At 41.8% G+C, this 23418-nt stretch overlaps 2 protein-coding genes across 2 annotated transcripts; one reads left to right on the forward strand and one right to left on the reverse strand.

Moving 5' to 3' along the window:
• The first annotated feature begins 304 nt into the window (after positions 1-304).
• On the forward strand, positions 305-17868 carry LOC146516172 (phosphatidylinositol 5-phosphate 4-kinase type-2 beta-like). Its single transcript, XM_085164108.1, has 10 exons — positions 305-923; positions 4629-4726; positions 8552-8648; positions 8737-8889; positions 9910-10056; positions 12957-12995; positions 13346-13459; positions 15163-15424; positions 15539-15642; positions 16008-17868. The coding sequence occupies exons 1-10, from the start codon at positions 780-782 to the stop codon at positions 16086-16088; spliced, it is 1239 nt and encodes a 412-aa protein (XP_085020234.1). The 5' UTR covers positions 305-779; the 3' UTR covers positions 16089-17868.
• Positions 17869-18367: 499 nt separating this feature from the next.
• Positions 18368-23007, reverse strand: psmb3 (proteasome 20S subunit beta 3). The gene is made up of 6 exons (XM_085164118.1): positions 22853-23007; positions 21459-21643; positions 20731-20838; positions 19414-19591; positions 19102-19196; positions 18368-18542 (listed from the first exon to the last, which is right to left on the reverse strand). The coding sequence occupies exons 1-6, from the start codon at positions 22853-22855 to the stop codon at positions 18494-18496; spliced, it is 618 nt and encodes a 205-aa protein (XP_085020244.1). The 5' UTR covers positions 22856-23007; the 3' UTR covers positions 18368-18493.
• Positions 23008-23418: the final 411 nt, after the last annotated feature.

Genomic DNA, 23418 nt, shown 5'->3' on the forward strand with positions numbered 1-23418 from the left:
GATATTGTGAAAGCTGGGTGTAAATTTAAATGCACAAGTTCGTGCTGCATGCAGGTCTGCGTTTTGGAGTCTCCTTTCATTACTCCGGCCTAGCAGGTGGCTACAGAACACCTCAGTGTTGTTTGACAGCCATCAAAGAAAACGAAGAAAATTCTGGAGTCTAACGCATAAACTTTTTTTTTTTTTTTTAATGGGGCACGTCAGAAGAAAAAAAAGGGAGAACCGCTGCTCGAGCAGCAAACCCTGAGCGGTACACTGTGGGAATCCCTGCAATTCCCCCGCTGGCCTGCTGGGGCCGCTGTTGACTGTGAAGTGCAGCACGGACGCCATCTTGAGGAGACCCCGATCTCAGCGCTGGGCTGGTGACAACACGCTCATCATGACGGGATTACTCACTTCCAAGTAAAACGGCATCAGTGTTGGGTTGCAGGCGTTGAGCGGAGAGAAGAGGATCTGCCTCGGCGACGGTTCTCCGCTGCAGGCTGTTTTTAGAGCGAGGCCGCGCTGTAACCCGATGGCCGGCTAGCTGCTGTGTGGATACGCCGCGGCCTGCTCGGGAGGAGGAAGGGTGGTGACGGCGCAAAATGCTTCACCGCTGACTCCCAAACAGACAGTCATCCTGCCCAGAGACTCGCTGCGAGTTGGTCAACGAGCACGATGCACCTATAGATTTCTTCGAAAAGGAAAAACGCTCTGTACTTTCAGATTTAGCTTTTATTTATCGCTGTGTGAACGACCCGGACCGCCGTCTTGCGTACCCTGAATCCCCAGCCGGAGACATGTCATCCAACTGCACCAGCGCAGCGCCTATCAGCGCCAGCAAAACCAAGACGAAAAAGAAGCATTTTATAGGACAGAAAGTGAAATTATTCCGCGCCAGTGAGCCCATACTCAGCGTTTTAATGTGGGGTGTCAACCATACGGTAAATACCTGTGCAGTCTGCCCGTGTGCTGTTTGTTTACGCCGCTGTTTTGATTTAGCTAGCATGCTAGCTTGTTAGCCAGCTACCTTCATCTGTCAAGCCAGTTTTGATGCCCTGTAATTGATCTTTTTCATGCGTGGACTCAGCCAAGTATATGACACTGTACTTGGGCTGTAATCCAGCCGTTTTCGTGCAGTTAATAGCGGACTGCTGCCTCCGCGGGTGGCTGTGACTGAAGCGCGAGTTTTGCGGGGATTTTATTCGGTTAACTTTTGAGAAAACGTGCATATTTGTGATACGTTTTGCGTTTGTATGTGTGTGTAAAAGAGAGTGAGCTCATTCAGTGAGCTGCCATCGTAAAATGTGTTCGGTATCTTGTTGCTGTATCGTGAGCTGTTGCTGTAAGTGCGTGCAGGCGTGGGGTGGGAGGGGTGTGACAGGCAGCCGGAGCAGCAGGTTACACAGATTTTCAGCTCCACACAGCTGCACACAGCTGCTCACAGCAGCCTGCCTATTGTTCAAACAAACGTGCTCTTGAGACTTGCGTTTGCAGCTACCGCGCCTGCGTCCAGTTCGCTGCAGTTTACTCCATCACATCATTTCACTATAAATAGAGCAGAAAATCTATCGCATTCGCTTTTGGACGAGGCTGCCTATGCCTATGAAAAGCTCAGTGAAGGGGCAGATCCACCAGTGATGGATGGATGGAGTGGGCTATGCACCAGCAGTTTAGTCCTGCCTGCTGTGCAGGGGCGGTTGCACTCTTGCTTGATTGATGCGCGGAAAAACAACCCCCTGAGGTGTGACAGAAGTTTTTTGGAAAAAATTGTGCCGACTTGGGGAACACCTGGTGCTGAAATGTTGCTTGGTTGACACACAAAGCTGTCATTTCTTCCCAGGGTCCTGTTGATTTGTGCTCCAGTCATACTTGATTGACTTCTTCATTATTAGACTAACAAAACAAAAGTCTAACAGGTAGTAACAGAAGGGTTAGGATCCCTGGGAGACTGAATATCCCACTTCATGCTATTTACATGAAGTGCCTGTGCCTGCCTGGAATAGCAAATAAATGCACACTGCTATGGAATTAAGTGAGTTGCTAATGATATGGCTATCACTGCAGCATCTCCATTATTCAGCTGGTGAACTTTGTGTGTGTGTGTGTGTGGGAGCAGCACACAAGTCCTGACGATTTGAGGTGTGGGCGGGAAGCCGATTCAAGACATCAAACAGACTTCTCATCAAAGCCTTCGTCTTCCACTCAGAAGTCGTATGCATTTTTAATGGAGCCTGAGCTGTGATGCTGCAGGATTTACTGTTGCTCTGCGTGTGAGGTGATGTTATTAATCCCCCAGCAAAACTCCTTCACTGACACGGACGCGCGACGCTGATCTTTAAAAGACAGCGTGAGCTGATCTTGATTTTCTTGCATCACATCGGCGCACACGTAGGGCCTCCGGTATGAGGAAGCTGTCAAACTGGAATCTCTGCGTGTTGAAAATCTGGTTTGGAAACTTTGATGGTCATGGGCAAACACCTCTGTCAAATTGAAAATATTGGACTTATCTTTGGTGGCTTGAGGTAAGACTGTAGCGTGCTTTTTTTAAAATGAGAAATCGGTAAGTAAAAGCGAATCTCTGCGTGTGATCAGATAGCAGGAAGTGGTATGACCTACAGCTGATACCAATATTTTATACTAACATTATATTCTCTCAAATATAGATTCAGTTTATGGTGGGGAGGCATCAAAGGTACAGCTCTTTGAGCAATTTTGTAAGTTTTTCCTCTGCAAACACATCACTGATCGGTATGAGTGCTAGCTTCTTCAGTGAGTCTCTCCCCTGCGGATGAAGTCCAGCTCCCCCATCTTGGACTGCAGTGGTCTGAGTTGTGCTCTGCAGCCTTGCTGAGATTGGTGTAGCGGTGCATGGTTGTGTTTACTGCGCCCTCCAGAGCAGGAGGAGGACTATTGATGTGAGCTGGAGTCGAAGAAGTTTGAGCTGAAATATGTCCAAACATCCACTGGAGGGGAGGGGATCATGTGGGCGGGAAGGGCTGGGGTGAGCTGAACTTTCTTTTTTTTTATGACTCAAACTTTATTAGATTTTAATATTAAAACAACAAAAAAAAGAAGATAACAGAGTGGACATTCCCAATCACAACAACAAAACAAATTAAGAATCGAAATAACATAAATACACAATGATGCCAATATTTCACATATTTCACGATCCTATTTAGTCCGACCTTAACTACTTTAGCCGGATACGTCACTGACCTGTGTATGAAAAGTAGTTAACCCATTTGTCGTTATAGTCGTCCAGTCTATATGATAATCTTTCGTAAGCTGCCACTTGTCCCAAAGAGGTATACCACTGAGAGAAGGTAGGAGTCGATGAGGCCTTCAGCTCTTTCACCAACAGCTTCCTCTCCAGCATAATAGCCGTTCGTACCCAATGAGCAAGAGGAGTAAGTGACTCAAAGCTGAAGAGTCTCCTAATACGTATAGATTGTTCATAAATGGGAGCCCTTGACCTACAACCTTCTCTACTACAGTGTGAATATGAATCCAATAATCTTGGACTTTGACGCACCCCCAAAGCAAATGTAAAAGTGTGCCACTTCCCTGCTGGCACTTCCAGCATGCATCGTCAGTCGCTAGACCCACCCTGTGCAGCCGTGAGGGTGTCCAGTAAACTCTATTTAAATTCTTAAATTGGACCAATCTTGAATGCAATTCACGTGACATTTTTTTCAGATTCCTAAGAATGCCATTCCTCCGCTGGAAAGCTAATAAAAGCATTTTGTAATAAGCTGATGCCTCTTGTCCACGCCCAAAGGTTTTTTGATTTCCTCCAGAAAGTCGCAGCTTAAAGGAAACTTTGCGGATAAACCGAATGTGAGCTGACCTTTCAAAATAAGAGCAAGAGGATTGTCTTCCACTAAACTGAACACAGGCGACGTTGGCACTTCATGGGTTCAAAAAGAAAAAAAGTTACAAAGTAACCAAACATATTAATTTTTCTGTGTGATGAAAAACTAAAATTAGACGACCTTTAAAACGTTGATCGCAGCGTTTGAACTTTAAGGAAGCACAAAATTGGTAACAAATTTCAGCGTCTAACGTCCCATAATCATCAGCAGAGCCAGTATCAGCTGATTATTTGCGCATACCCAACTGTGTTGTTTACTTCCAGTATGAGAAGAACTTATTTCCTCTAAACGGCAGCACCGTGACTGTGTGCTGTCCCTTTGCATCACTCTATAAAGTGATTTATGCCATTTGCAAGGTTTTTTCCAAAGCTCATCGCTGCGCTTTTGCTCCGGATGAGTTTCAGTAAATGAGCCGAGTGTCTGGAGGCGCAGCAGCAAGAAAACCTGCCTGCGTGTTCTTTGGTCCCCGAGTTAATCACTGTCAGAGATTTGAAACGGCTTTGAAATACTGAGCCGTGTTACAGGTAGTCGTGGCTTTGTTCTATAAATTAACCTGCACTACTCACTGAGTACTTTGTGTAGGAGTCTGGGTTTTTTTTGCTTTTATTTTTTTGGTTTTGTGCTCAGATCAAAATTGCAAAAGCCAATATTGCTCCCTTGGTTTGTGTTATTCCTCAGTAATTGTGCAGTCTGTTTGTTCAGCTGTTTGCACTCTTCTTCAGGCTCTTTCCTCATTTCTCTCTCTCTCTCGTTCTCACTTCCCTCTTTCAGATTAACGAGTTAAGTAATGTGCCTGTACCAGTGATGCTGATGCCAGATGACTTTAAAGCCTACAGCAAGATCAAAGTGGACAACCACCTATTTAACAAGTAGGTACATCACAGCTTAGGCGCAGTCCGTAATCCACGAGTAAACAAACGTGTCAAGGCTCCAGCAGGGATCAGAACACCTTCTGATTCTGATAGACTGACTCCTCATAAAAGGACTCTGCAAGTCTGCTCGCTGGTCAGAGATCGCAGGTTGTTGCTTTAACTTTCTGCAAACATGAAATCCTTTCAGAGATACAAAGCAGCCCTCCGAACGCCTCGTATCTGACTCCACGGTGAGGATGTTATTGCAGGACGAGGTTGCATTTAGACACATTATTGTTGAACACTTTAAATCATCCTCACTGCAAAGTACCAACCTGGGAACACTGAAACTCTGCACTGTTTTCTTAACTCCTGCACGGCTGAGCATGCAGGAGTGGACAAAACAATGTGGAATTTAAAAAAACATCACTGAAATATAGCCAACGCTGCCCCAAAGATGAGTCACTTTGTTGCTCACATTTAGCAGTGTTTTGCACCCCCACTAATGACTTGTGTGTAGGTTTTTGTTTGTTTGTTTTTGAGCGTTTGACTCATTATTAAGGTGCAGATGGTTTGGTCTCTTTGCTCAGGTATGCTCGTCCTTGAAGGGCTGCCTGAGCGCTTTTACAGATGCTGTTATAAAATGTATTTTGTGCAGTTGATCTAAAACAGCAGCAACTTTAAATGCCGAAAATCTTTGAGGTATCACATATAGGGCAGGGCGATATGACCAAAAATATTTATCACGATATACATTTGAAAATTTGCAATAACAATATAACTGACCATATAATTGACACTAGACAAAATACTTTACAACTCCACAACTTTATTAGTGCAAAAAACCCCATCAATGTATTTTCACTTAAACAAGCAGCTGTTTTTTTATGTGCATTAAAGTTAAATAAAAATGTAACAGTGCAAATTCTTTGCTGACAGTTTAACCAAAAGGCATTTCCAGTGGAAACTGGTCGACATATTCTCAGCATAACCATGTATAATATCCACAAAACTTAAAAAGAGGTTATACACACACAATACCGTAATATTATGTTGAAGCACAGTACGTATCACTCCGCGAGGTGATACGTACTGTCGGAGCCGTAATGCTCCGACAATCCATCAAGCGGTGCGGCTTCGTAGCTTAGCAAAGTCGTACTGAAACATCTGACAGATTTTTGAGCGCCGTGTACATAAAATCGTTTCGAGGTCAGTAAACACAACCAGAGTTCATACATAAGGCACACGGGATTATAAGGGGCTCTGTCGACTTTCAGAAAAATCAAAGGATTGATTTTAAGTGTGCCGTATTTTCCAAACAACACGGTAATAACGACGGCCCGCTAGCATGCGCTACCAAAAATAGTGCTTTGTTGTGAATCTGACGGACGAAAGCTAAACCAGTTCCACACCAGTGAAGTTGCAGCATTTTAACAAACCAGTTCTGGTTCATCCGTTTCATTCAACGATTCGCTTTCGCTCTTCTCATTCTGCGTCGTCGCCATGTGCGTATGTAAACATAGGCAGTGCGCATGCGCGTTTTACCCATATTCTATCGCGATATTTCATTTTCCTATCGTTGCCCAAAATTACACCGGTATTACCGTGAACGGTATGATATAGCCCAGCCCTAATCACATATTACATTATATGCAAGTTATACTACAGGACTGGTTGGTTTTAGGGAATAAACATTGGCCAGTATCCTTCACAGTGTTGACACACCTCACCTGGACTGGATCCATTGTTGTAGATCGATCAGCTGAAGGTGGAGCCTTTAGCCCCTTTTCCATTAGTGCCTACTCGGGTCGGCTCGGTTTTCAGGGTTTTCTTTAAGTGATCGTACTTGGTACCAGATACTTTTTTAGCACCTACTCTGCTCGGGTTCCACGCAATCCGAGGTGATCCAAAAGTGTGACATCGACAGACTGCATGCCACCAATTGGTTAGTCAGTGTCGTCCCTCGATGAGTCATGAGTGTCGTTTGCGAAAATCAAACCCAACGAGGGAAATGGCTAAAAAAAACAAAGCCGAGTCTGACGTAAAGCCGACCGAGCAGCAGGTGTATCGTTACCTCGATGTTCAGCCTTCGTGTCGTATGCTAATTGTGGGACACTTGGCCCTGTTGCTATAACGACCCCGTGCACATTCGGTGGTACTAGATTGTAATGGAAAACGAGTCGATCCGAGTAGGTACTAATGGAAAAAGGGCTTTTATCGTGAAAGCCACAGATTGTATAAAAGATGGACTGGGACGCCGTGATCTCACTCGTTGGAGAGTCTGTACCTCACAGCAAGCCTTAATTTTCTCCTGATAGTTGATTAAGAAATGCTTCAGAAAGCACCAGCAGCACACGCACACAGAAAAGGTCCAGTTTGACTCGGAGTAGCAGAGTTTTGCTCCAGCAGACAGAGACCGGCTCTAACTGCTTCTATTAATCACAGTGCTAACACCTCTAAACCGCAGTATCCAGGTGGATACGTTACAAAACCTCACAATATTCAGAGTTGTTAGAAAACTATCCATAGAAGCTGAAACTGGTTTTCATACCGAGGTGTAAACATGCTTAAATTTGCTGTAAACGTTTACATTTAGAGTCAAAGTTCCACCTGTGTGGAAATTTAAATTCAAATTCAAATTTTATTTGTCACATACACAGTCATACACAGTACGATATGCAGTGAAATGCTTAGACAACTGCTCGTGACCTAAAGAAAAAAGAAAAGGCTATGAATAAGATAGGAAATAAATATGAAAATTAAAAAGGGTAAATTTTAACTTGGAAGGAATAAAATAAAATATAAAAATTAAAGTTAAAAATGAGATAACTGTACAACACAAATTAGAATGAAAGGTAAATTTAACTGGGAAAGAATAAGATAAAATATATAAATTAAAGTTGAAAATAAAATAACTGTACAACAAAATACACAATACACAGTATAGAAATATATAAGAATGTATGAAGAAATATATATATATATATATATATATATATATATATATATATATATATATATACACAATAACAGCAGCTGTACAAGTATTAACTGTTAATGAGGAATATAATGTCCAGTGTTGTGCAATCCACATTATTTAGTGTCTTGTGCAGTGCAAATATGCTTAAAGTGATTTAATTTAGCAATTTAGCAGCGGCACATGTAAGTGTTTCCCAGCAGGAAACTGTTCTTGTGCGGCGCAAACAGTAGAAAAGAATAGATGTAAGAGTGCAGCGGTGCGTTGAAGGCTCTTTAGAGGAACTGTGACTTTTGGCACTTCCACATTGGCTCCATTTCTTTGCTCGGGGTTGAGCCTTCAGTGGAACTAAAATGAATCGGTGTGTTGTTTTGTTTCTTTTTTCAACATCAGCGAAAAAGTTCAGAAGATCTGAACTAGTTAAGTTTCATTTCAGTTTCCAAAGTGCTTTATTTACTCAGGAGAGCTCGTTTCACACTTATAAGCTGTAAACTGTGATGGTCCATGTCCCAGTGTATCAGCTCTGCAGTGGTTTCAGTGTGAGAGCAAGCAGTGCAACATAAAGAATATTTGATTTGTGGCTGCATTAGTAACCACATCACATTATACACGAGCTTTTTAAAATCTATTTTTTGTTTGTTTTTCATAAGTGATCAGAGCAATAACGCTGTTGAGATCTTTACATTTAAATCAGTTTGAGTGAGTTCACAGTGCTGTACTGCAAATGACAACTTCACACGATCTCTTTGTTCAGTCCGATTCCAAAGAAGCAGAAATAAATCCAACAGCGAGCAAAAAAAGTTGAAGTCAGTGATTTTTAATTCCTCGTTTGCGTTTGTGTTGACTGTGTTCGTCTCTCCTGCCAGAGAAAACCTGCCTAGTCGCTTTAAGTTTAAAGAGTATTGCCCCATGGTGTTCAGAAACCTGAGGGAGAGGTTCTGCATCGATGACCAGGACTACCAGGTGAGACCTCAGACACTGACGCACAAGCAGAAATGTTCATTAGCTCTCACAGGAGCTTTAATCCACCTTGTTGCGTTCGGTTTGGCAGAACTCTCTGACCAGGAGCGCCCCGCTCAACAGCGACACCCAGGGCCGCTTCGGCAACCGCATCCTGTCCAGCTACGACCACCGCTTCGTCATCAAAACCGTGTCCAGCGAGGACATCGCTGAGATGCACAACATCCTAAAGAAATATCACCAGGTAGAGGCACCGCTGCGAGGAACTGCAGAGCCAGACTTTTATTGTGATTCATTATCCTAATATCGAAACGTGCTCACGTGTCGGGTGTGAGGAGAAAAATTCAGGAGCATCAGTTTGTCAAATAATTTCTAATCTAGTTTTTAATCTAGATTAGAATTTAATTTATTTTCTGTCCATGTATTGTTGCAGAAATGGTCGAGGTTTTAAATAACGAGGTCGGCGTTTGTACAAGTAATCCCTGTGATTATTTAGGCGGCTCTCGCTAAGCCACAGATAATACGCACAGTAAAATACAGTCATATATGCACGGACAGAAGATTAAAAACCAATAATTCAAACATGTTGTAAAACAATTGGCTTGTCAGTTTAAAGCCAGGCAGGGCTGAAGCCTGTTGTCAAAAAATCTGGTGTGACTCAGTGGTGACGAATAAAAGAAGAATAACACAACAAATTAGGTGAAACGCCCAGCTTCGCTTTTTACCCCTCGGCCGTAAAAGGCTGACGGATTATTGCCGTCGCCCTGCAAGGCGGGCGGAGTGGACGCAGGTGTGTGAACGGAAGAACTCGAGAATGAAGCGACGTAGGAGTTTCAAATTGATAGCACAGGTGTTTATAGACTCCGGCAGTATTTATTTTTTATGACGTCATAGAGAATCTAAAAGTTTAGGGACATATCGGCCCCAGCAGATCAGGAGGAAATTAAGCCTGAAGTAGGAGGAGCTAAAACAGATTGCTTGGATCTGCAGCATGGCCATAAGATAAAGAAGGATTATTCTGAGCTGTGAATTGTGCAAAGCTAGCTTAGCAAAGTCCAGGAATAAATGCGCGGCGCTGGAAATGAGCAGAATAATTCCCGTCCCAACAGGAGTGTTGGAGGAGAGCGTGATCGCTGCCTTTTAAAGTTAGACACAGAAACGAAGCTGCGCTCACTTTTAATCAGCTTGTATTCTGCGTGCATTTGATTCCTCACCCCCACACTTCCTGTTTCTCTCTGCGCTCGCCTCCCCTGGCCGTCTCCAGTTTATAGTGGAGTGTCATGGCAACACGCTGCTCCCTCAGTTCCTGGGCATGTACAGGCTAACGGTGGACGGGGTGGAGACGTACATGGTGGTGACCCGGAATGTATTCAGCCATCGGCTCACCGTACACCGCAAATACGACCTGAAGGTAGGTACGCTGGCTACGCCGCACATGCACACGAGTCTCAGCATCCTTTTAGAGTGCTTTACGCCACATTTACGGTCTCGCATACATTCATGCAATCATGAAAGCTTTCATTTTTTTTAAACTTGAGGGTTATTTAACAATATGTGTTAATTTAACCACTTGTGGTAAATGAACCGGTTCTTGTAAAGTGTGTTTCTACTCTGAGCACTCAAAGTGCTTTTTACAACAGGCCTCATTCACCCATTCAAGCTTTTTTCTATGCTCAAGTATTTTCTGCTGGGTGTTAGTATGTTGCCCAAGGATATTTGGCATACAGACGGGAGCATCAGCGATCAAAACGCCCGGCTTCTAATTAGCAAGGTTATTATCGTTAATGAAAACTAACGAAATAACGAAACCTAGAAGTGAAAAAAACATTTTCGTTAACAGAAATAAAAATAAAAACAAAAAAAGGAAAACTAACTAAAACTATAATGAGTGTTCACAAAACGAACTAAAATTAACTGAATTTATAGCAAAAATGTGTTTAGTTTTCATTGATGTGTGCGTGTCATACAAGAGTCAAGGGTGAAAATGAAGTTTAGTTTCCAGATTTTTTTCTTGCTGTGTCTCATTATGCCAGCAGGTGGCAGCACGTTAGTCGAGTCGTCTGTGTTGCTGCTCCGTCCACGCGCAGAATCATGTCAGGAAAAGTCGGGAGCCAGAGTCCAATTTGGGATTACTTTGAATATGACTGTGTTTTGGATAAAGCAAGTGTCTTGTAGTGGAAACAGACAAATTAAAGATAGAGAAATTATTATTAAATTATTAGTATTATTATTATTTAAAGATAATTAAAGAGACAAATTATGAGGGACATTTCTGAAGGGAAAAAAATCCCACAAACCTTAAAGTGCACTTGAAAAGCTCACACAAGAAGGCTAACCTAGCTTAGCTTGAGAAGGTAAGGGAGCACACTCAACCCTCATCCCCAGAAAACAGAAGCTAACCCCAGGCAAGGCAGCGTGATGCATCCCGAGACAACAGGACGGGGATATCTACACAACTGTGTGAGTCAATTACCTTCAAAAAGTTTATCAATTCACTTGAACCAAAATTACGAACACCCGGTGCTGCAAGAGTTAATAGTCTCATTGGGGCCAAGATATACATTTTATAGTTGCCTGGTATCAATGGTTGTTCATCTGCCTTTATTTAAAGAACCCATAGGTGGGAATGTGAGTTGTCTGTCTCTGCGTGTTAGCCCTGCGACAGACAGGCGACCTGTCCAGGGTGCAGTATGGTAGCTGGAATAGCAACACACCCAAGGATGAGCAGAAGAGAATGACTGATATGATGAAACTGGGATTTTGTTACACTTAATTATTGCAAACACAACTAAAACTATAACTGAAACTAATCAAAACTAAACTGAAACTAAGGATTTTCAAAGAAATAAAAACTAAACTAGCAAACAATTGGTAAAAACTAATTAAAACTGATATAAAATTGAAAATCTGAAGTCAAAACTAAATAAAAATAAAAACTAATGAAAATTGCAAAACTATTAAAACCCTGCTAATTAGTAGATGAGCTGCTCTACCTCCTGAACTTTTTTTTTTTTCTTTTGCAGTAAAATGTTTTTAGGCGATAAATCAATTTCATATAGCTAGGAGTCTCCTGGGAACGAAAGCACTGTTTGTTCCATGCTCGTGATTATACTGGTATAAAATGCCTTTCCCTCCCCACACACAGCAGATTCTTTGACCAACACATGCTGGGTTAAAGAGATAAACGAGTGTCTCTGCAAATACACAGGAGACCCATCTCATTTCAAATCAGACCAACAGCGAGAAACATCTTCCCCCGAATCATGACAAATTCTCAACTCACTATAAAAGCAGCATAAAAATATAAAACTGTTGTGTCCAAAGTGTTGTTGAGATGCTGAGATGAAGCTACAGTGAGGGAGATTAAGTGTAATGTTTAACTGATAATGCTGTTTTGATTAGCAATCCTGCCGCCGATCGTTGTTCATTAGCGCAGCCCTGAACGATGAAGGCAACGATGACAAAGAGCTGAAGCACTTCAGCGCAGTTCAGTTGTCTTTATAACTTCTGCTGTTGCCATCTTGGTGTTTTGAAACCGGATGTGAGAGCGAAAGGTCCATCTGAGAAACTGCACAATCATCGATTAGTGGCTCGTGACTAACAGCGAAGCCATTAAGAATACCCCAGATAATCTTTTTTGGCTCTTAAAATGACAACAGCTTAGTAAAATGGAATTAATGATCTGATGAATAAGACTTAATCCCATAAACTCAGGAAGGATTTTTACTGAAGTCAGAGAAAGGAGGTTGTGAGACTTTTTACCATCCACTTCCACACAAGCTGGAGTCTATTTGGCACCAAGTATCGCCCCCTGGTGGCCAGTAAAAATGGCACGGTGTCTTCATCTTCTACTCACTTGTCTGTGGGTACAATAAATATCTAAAAAACAATAAAGGATTCATCACAATCTGTGCAAAGGTGAAGAAATAATTGATAATTTTTCTTTTAAGGAAGTATTTTTTAATTAAAGGCCATAATTTATAAACTTTAGAAATAAATGTAATTTTAAAACATCCAGTTTCTGTTGCTTTTGGCTTTTCTGTAACTATTAACCAGACAGATCCCTGCATATTTGCATCCCTGATTGCTACCCAAGGATTGAACTAGGTCTGTATGAAGATGACTGTGGATGTAGCTCACTTCTTTAATCGGTGCTTATCGGCACACACCTCCTTGCATGCCGGTATCCTCAGGAGAAAGCATCTTTGTGTTTCTAATACTGACAGCTGAGTGCAAACAGGGAATATGCTAATGCTTCCTCTGATGTGACTCGCTCATTCTATTTTTATTCTTATTTTGCATCTTTTCTAGGGTTCGACAGTCTCAAGGGAAGCCAGCGACAAGGAGAAGGTGGGCTTTATTTCTGTGCATTGATGTCTGCTGACATGATGGGATAAAAATAGACGGCCTTAGCTCGCCCCACAGGCAAACCTGTCACACTGCTGCTAAAATTAAGTACTTGTATGTAAGCAGATGCTGTCAGCATGATTTGACTTAAATTTGTGTATTTTCTCTGTCACATGGATGAATGTGAATGTTATGAATATGAATGTTAACATCAGTGCACGCTGAAAGTCAGCAGCCGATGATGTAGGCGGGCCCCGGCACCTCTGAGTTTTTCATTAGCATTTAAAAACAGTTTGAATATAAAACACGGCTCCTTGCTGCAGCTTCATAACACCACCCCCTCTTCTCTTCAGGCGAAAGAGCTCCCCACTTTCAAAGACAACGACTTCTTGAATGAAGGCCACAAGCTGCAGATAGGAGACGACAACAAAAAGTACTTTTTGGAAAAGCTAAAACGGGATGTGGAGGTAAAAACACACATTCAGGCTTTCATTGTTCCTGCTCTGGAATGAAACGGTTTCACCCAGCATGAATACTGAGATTGTTCTTGTTAACAGGCTCCCTGCGCTAAAACGTTACGCATGAGTAAGCCTAAATATAATTTATTTTATTGATTCGTTTATGTAAAGTCTGAACTCCAGTTTGGCTCTTTTCTGTTAATGCGCTCTCATTCTAGCTTGTAATCTTAAAACAACCCAAGCGCTCCGATTCAGGCTCTACAGTTAGCATGTTAAATGCACAAGTTCGTGACAGGATCATCAGGAAGAGACAGAACAAGTGTGGTTTGTTTCGAAGGGTTGCCAAGAGGAAGGTTCTGATGCTCTGTCAGCGTGGTGGTGCAGGGGTGATCATTTGGTCTTGTTTTACAGCCGCAGCACATGAGCACCATGCAGTCATTGAGTGGTCCGTGAACTCTGTATACCAAAGTCTTCTAGAGTCATTGTGACAGGACAGTGATGCTCAGCAGAGCAGCAAATCTACATCAGACCTCAGTCTGGTTGAAATGCTGCACTGGGGAAAGAAAGGATGTCAGAGACGGATACAGCCATACAGAAAACTCTTACTTCAGCTTATTGTTGCTAAAAGTGGTTCATGAGGTGTACTTAATTTTCCACATGACTGCATAAAGCCTGACGAAGACTTTTATTTTCCCCTTGGCTACAACAGTATCCAGTATTTCTAAAGATAAAAAACTAAAAGTTCAAATCAGCCTCCTCCTGGTATAATCAGTAAATGTTTCTTTCTACACTCGTTTCTAGGGATGGGTATCGTTTAGGTTTTATCCGATACCGGTGCCAAACCGGTACTTTTGAAACGGTGCCGGTGCTTAAACGGTGCTCGAACCGGTGCTTAAAGAATGGAGAACACAAAATTGGTCCAAAAACCTCTCATGTTCAGCTGTTTTTTTGTAAAAAGATAACAATGTTAGCCTTTTCTGCAGCTATGGGGCATATATGGTATCATTCTTGGCTGGAAGCAGTGCTTAAACAATGGAAAAAACACAAACTTTGTCCAAAAACCTCTCATGTTTAACTGTTTTCCACTTTTTCTTTGGTCATTTTAGCCTTTTTGGCCAGGGTGAAGCAGGGTCAAACAAGAAGATAGCTGCATGTAACTACGATGGTGTTTGCTAGTTCACCTTACATGCATTAATGTAATAACGTGGTTAGCCTACTCAACATAAATTACACACCAACATTAAGCTACTCACGCAGAGAAGAACGGCTGCTGCTGCATCATCATCCTCATCATTTCTGCTACACTGGCAGGGCTAGGGGCCAGGACTCTCCTCTTCAGGTTTTTGGGGGATGTTGCTAACTCCGGGTCCGATAACAGGCACCACACCCGCAGTAGATGTGCTCGGTGTGAGGTCTCGCAGCAAGCTATCAAATACGGCGCATTTCTCGGCTTTTAAAAAAAACGCTATGCGTCGCCAGGTAAACTAAAAGTTCAAATCAGCCTCCTCCTGGTATAATCAGTAAATGTTTCTGAAACCTTACTGTCTGTAAACACTGCATGCTTCACTTATTTAACCATCACATGAATATTTTAACAGATGTTACTTGAAATTTAATTTGTCAAATGATTCCAAACGTTAGTCTGAAAGACCGGAACGGCGACCGCTCTGTGATGCAGAGGTTTTGAACCAAGTGTTTCCTGTGTGTTTTAGTTCCTGGCCACTCTGAAGATCATGGACTACAGTCTCCTGGTGGGCATCCATGACGTGGAGCGGGCGGAGCAGGAGGAGATGGACGTGGAGGGCACGGGGGAGGACGAGGAGTACGAGAACGACGGGATGGGAGGAGGCGTGTTAACGGGCTCTTTCGGCACGCCTCCCGACAGTCCCGGCAACCCTCTGAACTGCGGCGGGTTTTTCGGCCCCGGGGAGTTCGACCCCTCTGTGGATGTTTACGCGATCAAGAGCCATGACAGTGAGCGCCGCCTTTAACACGAGTGTTACTGAAATTCGCAGCCAGCAGATTAACGCCGTCTTTATCGGCCGTTTCGTTTGTTTTAATCAAATCTCCTCGTGGCGTTCTCCGCAGGTGCTGTGAAGAAGGAGGTATACTTCATGGCCATCATCGACATTCTCACACACTATGACGCTAAGAAAAAAGCTGCACATGCTGCCAAAACTGTGAAACATGGGGTGAGTGTTAAGATTAGCGCTCTGCTCGTCACCGGCTGTTTGTTTTGCTGCTCAGCCGCGTGCCGCCGTAAACACGACGAGACAAAAGCTGCCCAGGCGTGGCCGCGTGGACTGGAAGCCTTTCTTTCTAACCAGCGCCTCCTTCCTGATGACGTTAATCACATGGCGCGATTGATCGCCCTGTCTCTGTCATTTAAAGATGCTTTTATAATTATTATCGCTTTGTCTGACACAGTCACCGTGGTAACAGATTTTGTGTGTGGTTTTCCCTGAAAGGTTTGTTTCTTTCTCTTGAAATGTGTGTTGCTGTGTACTTCATCACATGTGTCACTTCATCTAAATCGTGTTTGTTTTTTTGTTCGCAGGCGGGGGCCGAGATCTCGACAGTGAACCCGGAGCAGTACTCCAAACGATTCTACGAGTTCATGTCCAACATCTTATCGTAAACATCATCTTCCAGTCCAGCCAGCTGGTCTCTCCCTGTCACAGATCTGTCAGATGCCACGCCCACGCGCGCACACACACGCACGCACAGACACACACACGTTTCTCTCCTCCCTCACCTCAGTGTAGGTCAGTCTCCCATCGTTAAAACGAAACCACCTCTCCTCAGCATCAAGCCTGTTACCCGACTCCACCTGTGAACCCCTCTCACTGAATTTGGTTCCTGGTATTCTCCCTGTGGTGTTTTTCTTAAAAAACAAACAAACAAATAAACAAACAACAACAAAAAAGAACCTGCTCTCCTTCAGCCACCTTGTTGCTCCTCACGCCAGCACGGAAACTGTCTCACTAATGCCTTGAATGAGTGTGTCAGCTTCAGCAGTTACCAGTTCGTTAGTAGAGTCTCTTTAGTTTCTGTTCATGTTGTTGTTGTTCCTATCATTTCTATTAGACACACATGCACACATGCAGCACACATGCAGCACACACGCAGATGAAGAAAGGTCTGATTGCATGGCAAACTCTTCGACAGTCGCCATCGGGCTTCTCTCTCGGTAACAATTCTTCTTTTGTTTTTTTTTTACAAGTTCTTCTGATGGATTTGGAACGACAGGGCGATGAACACATGAATATATAATGGTGTATTAAGTAAAAGAATGCAATATCAAAAAAAATGCATGGCTGACTTGTACATGAGACTCCACCAGTTGAAACATCAAACCACTGAACTTGGCATCTGAGTGTTACGACTAAAACTTTTTAAAAAAAGGAAAAAAAAAAATCCGTGTTTGAATGTTCTGTTGCCATATTGTTTCTGAATATTTTTCCAATTTAACCGTGAACTTGGAGGTCGGTCAAAGAGGACAAAAAAACAAACAAACATTCACTTTAAAAAGGGGAATTCTGCAGCAAATACTTGTTTTATTACCATAAGGATCATTTTTATATCTTGTTTACATTAATGTAGCAACTTTGTGTTTGTATACAGTATTGTTTTGTTACCAGCAGACATTAGGAAAAAAGGTTACTTGAAAATGATTCATTGCATATTAAAGGGAGTTTTATCTTGTTTTTGTGGTTTGGCTGTGCTTCTTTCTGCTTCTTGGGTCTCATTTGTGGCTTAGGTGGGTAATGGATTACATGTAATCTGATTACTATACCAATAACAACTATTAGTTCAGACTGCATTTATACTAGTGAATCTATTATGCTTTTTTCTTATTGCTATACTGTTACAAACTCTTTACATTAAGAAGCTGTTTTGTGAGCGTGTCCAGAGGCCAGATGGGCACCATTAATCCAACATGCTGTTGGATGGCAGGTGAAAACTTCCTGCCTGATTTTGCAAAATTCCAGTTTGCTTTAAACCCAGGCTGTCATCCCAACGGTCTGGGGGTCATTTGGATGATTTTGGAAAATGTGAAAATTAGGAGGGCAAAGTATTTTTGTTTTGTCAACTCTACAGCCTTCTTCCATGCCCTGTGGCTCAGCTGAAGTAAACTGTTAAATGACAGATTTTCTTTCTGTTAAATAACAGAAGTGTTCATGTTTGAGTATTTACTACATGCATATAAAAATACAGTAGGTTCACAGTAAGAACGGGATATTTTTGTGAATTGGCATGAAACGTTTTGGATTACTGGGCAGTCTCTGCATTTTTTGTATGCATTTCCTGTGATTTACTACAGCAGTATTTCTTTTATAATGTGGAAAAAAAAAAATTGTTGAAACTGCACTTTTTGTAACTTGGGGATTAAATGTGTACTACTTTAACAAATAAAAGGTTTTTTTCCTTTTTTTATAGGTAATGGCTTTACTGGTCCAGCCCTCTTGAGCTCATATTGACATTATGTGAGTTTAATATTCTGTAAATGGCATTAAAAGGGGCTTGTTTTCTTTCTGTGCTTTTTCAACATCTTTCCCACTGGTGCCTTAAACTACATCATCATATTCTGTGGGAGACTTGTGTGCTCTTGGTGAGCTTTCCTGGAAGGTGTGCCTGATTGGATTTGAACCCTCAACTGCTCTTCCACTACTCCACACATGAAGTATCAAGGGTGAAGGTCTGAAGGAACAAGTGGCACAAATGTCAAAGGTGAAGTCTAAATTTTGTGGTTCACCTTCAATCCTTAAAAATGTAATTTGTTAGAGCATTTTAACAACTCAAAGATTCACTCAATCAGTTTGATTTCACTTTGAGGCGTTGATTTCGACAGTGAACTCGATTTCTACAGTTAGAAGCGATATTAAACAAGATCCTCCAACAATGACATCGGTCGTGTTTATTGTTTAAACCTAAGTTCATTTATTGAACAATGCGAATGAGGAAAGAGACACAATACAAGGATTTCTTATTATTTTTGTACAAAATATCTGAGTTAATGATGTATGAAGAGAAGAAGGAGCTCTAGTCCATCCTGGCCTTCAGGGTTCGTGTGGTGATCTTGTCTTTCTCACTGCCAGACAAAAGAAAACAGCTGTCAATCACTGCAGACTCCACCCAGCAGCTCTGCGCTGTGCTCAGCCCCAAAATACATACTTTATGTTCGTCATGTGGACTGACTTGTATGCACGTAACTGCTGATTGGGTAACACTTCTACAGATTCATCTAACCTTTTCCTACTTCTGGACTGACCTCATTGACCAACAACCCTCTGTCAGTCATCTTGTCTTGAGCTGAACTAAACAGACTGAGCTTTCAGGGAGGGGTGAAAACACTGCTGTAAACCAACGGTGTGATTTAAAGCAAAGAGGAGGAGAGGGAGAAAAAGTTAAAGCCATGCAGGAAAGGTGAAGAAATAAATGAGGAGTATTAAGAGGGGAGACTGAGGTCTGTCTCTTGGTTGCTTAGTTACAGACAAAGAACAAGCAGCATAGAAATGATGGATCTTGTGGATGTGTACCACCACTATAAGATTAATTCTTCTCAGACCCCTCATTCAGGGAAAGCCCCACCTGTTACACCAGCCATGGCTGAAAGACAGTGTGGATGCAAACCTGCACGCCATACTTACATGACATGTACGATGACTCCCATGCCAGAAACTGCATCTCGATCAACTGCATTCAGCATTGCCTGGGAGATGGTCTCAAACAGATCATCGGGCTCCTGCATGACCAGAACAAAATTCAAATCAACACCTCAGAGAAGAATTACTGCGTCTTTAACCACCATGTTGCGTTTAAATTCCTTGGATGTTGAACAGTGTAAGTTAAAATGTAATTTTTAAAAAAAAGAAAAGGTAAGCTCACTAACAATCCTGCAGACATATCTGAACACAAATAAACTAAACCCAAGTACAGGTGGTTTCAGGTTTAATACTGACCATATCCGGCTCCCACAAAGATTCACACATGCCGTACATCTGCTCCGAGCAGGTGCCGCTCACAACAAAGTCCTCTGTCACCATGGGGCAGCCAATCAAATCCAAGGAGCAGATGAAGGGTTCAAAGGTTTTAGGATCTAATCCGGCGATCACAGGCTCGATGTAGTAAGGCCCAAACCTGATGAGAGAATCAGACATGAAGAAGTGTCCAGCATTGCCACATTCGCATTAACCCTTTAAGACCTACCATAGAACCAAGTCCGCCAGAGCTTATATTATATTTTTACATGCTGTGGAGCCATTTTTGGGAGCATTTCAAGTTGCTATACATCAATACAACCATTACAGCCTAAGTTTTAATAATATGTCTGCATTAAGTCCATAGTAATTACGTAAATTGCAAAAAAGTGCAATAAACTACAAAAAAATCGAAAATCGTTTTTGTTTTTTTAACATATATTTCTAGTTAGAGAAATTTAAGAGGCTTATCCCTCAAAACTGTAAATACAAAAAAGTTGCACAAAATAGTTTCCCACCACAGGAAATTTATTTTGAGTGTCTTCATAGTTTTATTTTTGAAATACACCAATTTTTATACACTGCAGGAAAAACGAAAATAAATATTATAGTGCAAATTTGCAAAAAAGCAGCATATGCATCAAAATAAACTATTTCCAGCAGTGCAATATGAGTCCTAAGCATCCCAGAAACGACACAGAAAGTCATAAAGTCAAACATAACTTTTAAAAACACCAGTATAGGCTCATGAGGCCCTGATGGTAAAAAACTACACTTCCGTGAAAATGACGTCACTTCTGGTTTCGGGCAGGTCATGGCGGACATGCGATAGTTCGTGCTGATGGACGTAGGAAGTATTACGAACAGCTGATCGGATCGGCAAAGCGTGTTTCTGGAATATTATGTTTTTGTTGCTGCAAGTGCTTTTTATGCAGTTTTTGCAAAACTATATGTGGAAGGAAACTGTGACCGAGGACAAGCTGATGGCATAAGATGTAAGTACAACTCCTCCGGTTTCATATGCAAAAAAAATTATTGCGCTAGCTTACGTGGTTGCAGAGCTACCGGGATTTAAAAATAGTTATGCAAAACAGAGCATGACCACTCTGACCGGTTTTAAAGGGTTAAAGTACTGACTGGACCGAGCTCAGACTCCAGGAGTACGTGGTCCAATAGATTGTTGTGCAAGTATGAACACAGAGCACTACTGAGGTGACCTTTTGAGTTCATTCTTCAAACAAACTGGCAGAAACAAAAGACAAATTAGTATTCATGTTTTCGGCAGTTCAGCGTACTCACCTCCTTTCATACAGCAGGTTGGACACCATGCTCATGAAGGTTTTGGGTTTGATCTGGCGACCCTCCTTCAGCTCATACAGGTTGAGTCTGAATTTAAGCCTCTGGGATCTGCAAAAAGGGATGGAAGACAAGAAATCATTCGACCACTGATCTGTCCTGATTCAGCATCAGAAATTAGTTCCGTAAAGTCTGTTACTACCATCTTGTGCTATCAAACACAAAGACTGTGGTAATTAAATTTGGGTGGTTTCACACTCAATGTTTAGTCTGGTTAAACTGGACCCTGGTTAATTTTTCTCCCATTGACATGACTTTGTAGTTATTCCCAGGTACAGGCTGAGACAGCAGGAACAAACCCTTTAGGAAGAGCTGCTGCCAAACTGTTAAGATGTGATCATAAAATACACCAGCAGCAGGCTGAGAGATGATCCAGCTGTGCCAAATATCACATATATTTAACATCATTCAAAAAAAATTGGTCTCCAAAGTGAGGGTGTCTCATTTAGTTAAGACTCCTTGTGTGCAGGTGGATGAGAATAAAACATGAGGAAAGGACACAAAAAAATCACTTTTTACCCTTGTATTTCATTTCTTTCAACATATTTTGCTTCACTTCAAACTTTCAGAAACTGAGCTGAAAGTTTGCAAACCAATGAGCTGATTCCAAGCAGAGCAAATAAAATAAAGGCATAAAAAAGACATTTTGAGAGGACGAGATTCCCACTCACACTGTCTGAACATCCGTCGCCAAACCAGCCAGCCCGATGTACAGCCTGTCTCCCATGGGGAAGATCTTCTGGAAGTCTGTCGTGACCATCTGGGCCTGAATGCCAAACCTCCGGTCTGCTGCGATCGCCACGCAGTTCTTCCCCCGCATGGCCATGACGGCCCCGCCATTATATGACATAATAGACTGGGAGAGGAGAAGAGGATGGAGGACAAAATGGATCAATCACCCGATCAACCAAATCTATAAAAGGGTCACATCACCTCAAATGACTGGGGTCATCAGATTTGCCTGAAGATTTTTTGGTCCAAAGTTTGGATGAACATGAATATCTGAAAAACTACTAAAGACAAAAGTCTCACATTTTCACTGGATCCTCTTACCATAAAACTGAATCAGGGGAATGTACATGATTAAAAACTGGGTATCAAAAATGACAAACATGTATACAGCATGTATAACAAATCAATTTCTGTGTTTTAGTTAGAATACCACCAAAAAATAAGTCCTGGATTTTGTTCTATTAGGATTAGACTATCTACTATCATCTACTGATATTGTTTTTGTGGTATAACTTGTCATATTTGTATTTTCTCCCTTTCTGTGTCTAAAAAGTATCTAAATGTATTATGTTTTTTTTTCTGTAGAAATAATAGTCTTGACTTGGCTACAGTGGAAAAATAGCGTTTATTTAATACATTATAAAATCAAAAGCAAAACGTATACTGACTAAGCAGAGATTTTTAACACCAAAAAGTGTAACTCTCACAAGAGCTACCATCTTACCACATAAACAGTAAGAAAGTGTGTGAAATATTGCATGTATACATTTGTCAATTCATGAGGTTTTCTAGTGGAGAACAGCGCTCCTGAGATGCAGGTTGCTGATGTTTGCTTCTGACAGCAGCTTTAGAAAATCCAGTTTTAACTGTTTTCATCACTTTAAATTTTAATCTGTCAGTGTCTGTTTAATCTTACAGTGTCTAGTGGGCTTTGGCTGAGACTAAACACGCTCACTAGCGTTGTAAAACACTGAAACCGAAGCCAAAAAAGTGAGTTAAAAGAACAATCCTGCAGAAAATTCAACGCTAGCTCAAGAGTAGCAGGTGCTAAGCATTTAGCTTTCAGGTTTTCTCTAGTTTTATTCTCCAGAATCGAGAGCTAAATTATTCATTAGGAAATTATCAGTAATTAAATAATGATTTACTGTAAAACTAACTTCGCATTTTCCTCAGAATTAATTCAGATGTTACCGGTAGGTAACTTTAGTGACCATGCTAAAGATGTCTGATGCTACCGTTGTTAGCTCAAGTCTCTGTTAGCCTACAAACTCAGTTTAATATAATTTTTATCCAACCAGCCGCGCGGACGTTAACTTATTTTTAATGTTCTTACCATTGTGAAGGCGCTGGTTTAGATTCCTAACTGCTAAAACGGACAAACTCTGCTGCTTCCCAGCTTTGTGAATGATTGCAGTTAGCTTCCGACAGTGACTACACGATTTAGAAACACGAGATCACACTAACATATCTACTACGTAACGGTAGCCTTCAGATATGATTGGCTGACATCCTCGTCGATGTGTGAGTGTGATTGGGTGAGAAGTGCAGCGTGACCAAAGCGTGCGTAGTTTGGTAGAGGCGCGTTGAAGCGAAATTGAAACACAGCGGAGCGGTAAGGTAGTTTAAAACTGTGCTGTCACTCCCCTCTAAACACAACAGGTTAAAATAAGGCTTAGGCAGTTAGACATACAGTTTAACCCAGAGCTAAAAATGTCGTGAACTAAAGATTACATTTTATTTGATCATGAACGAGAAAAATAAATAAATAATCCACTGTGATTACACGTGCACAATCACTTCATGTGACACAGCCACCATATAATAGAGAGAAGTCAGCTAATCTTTTTTTTTTTTGCCATACAATAACACTTTTGCTGCTCATCATACGCCACATAACCT

This window comes from Neolamprologus multifasciatus, chromosome 6, assembly GCF_963576455.1.
Source record: "Neolamprologus multifasciatus chromosome 6, fNeoMul1.2, whole genome shotgun sequence".
Taxonomy (NCBI): Eukaryota; Metazoa; Chordata; class Actinopteri; order Cichliformes; family Cichlidae; genus Neolamprologus; species Neolamprologus multifasciatus.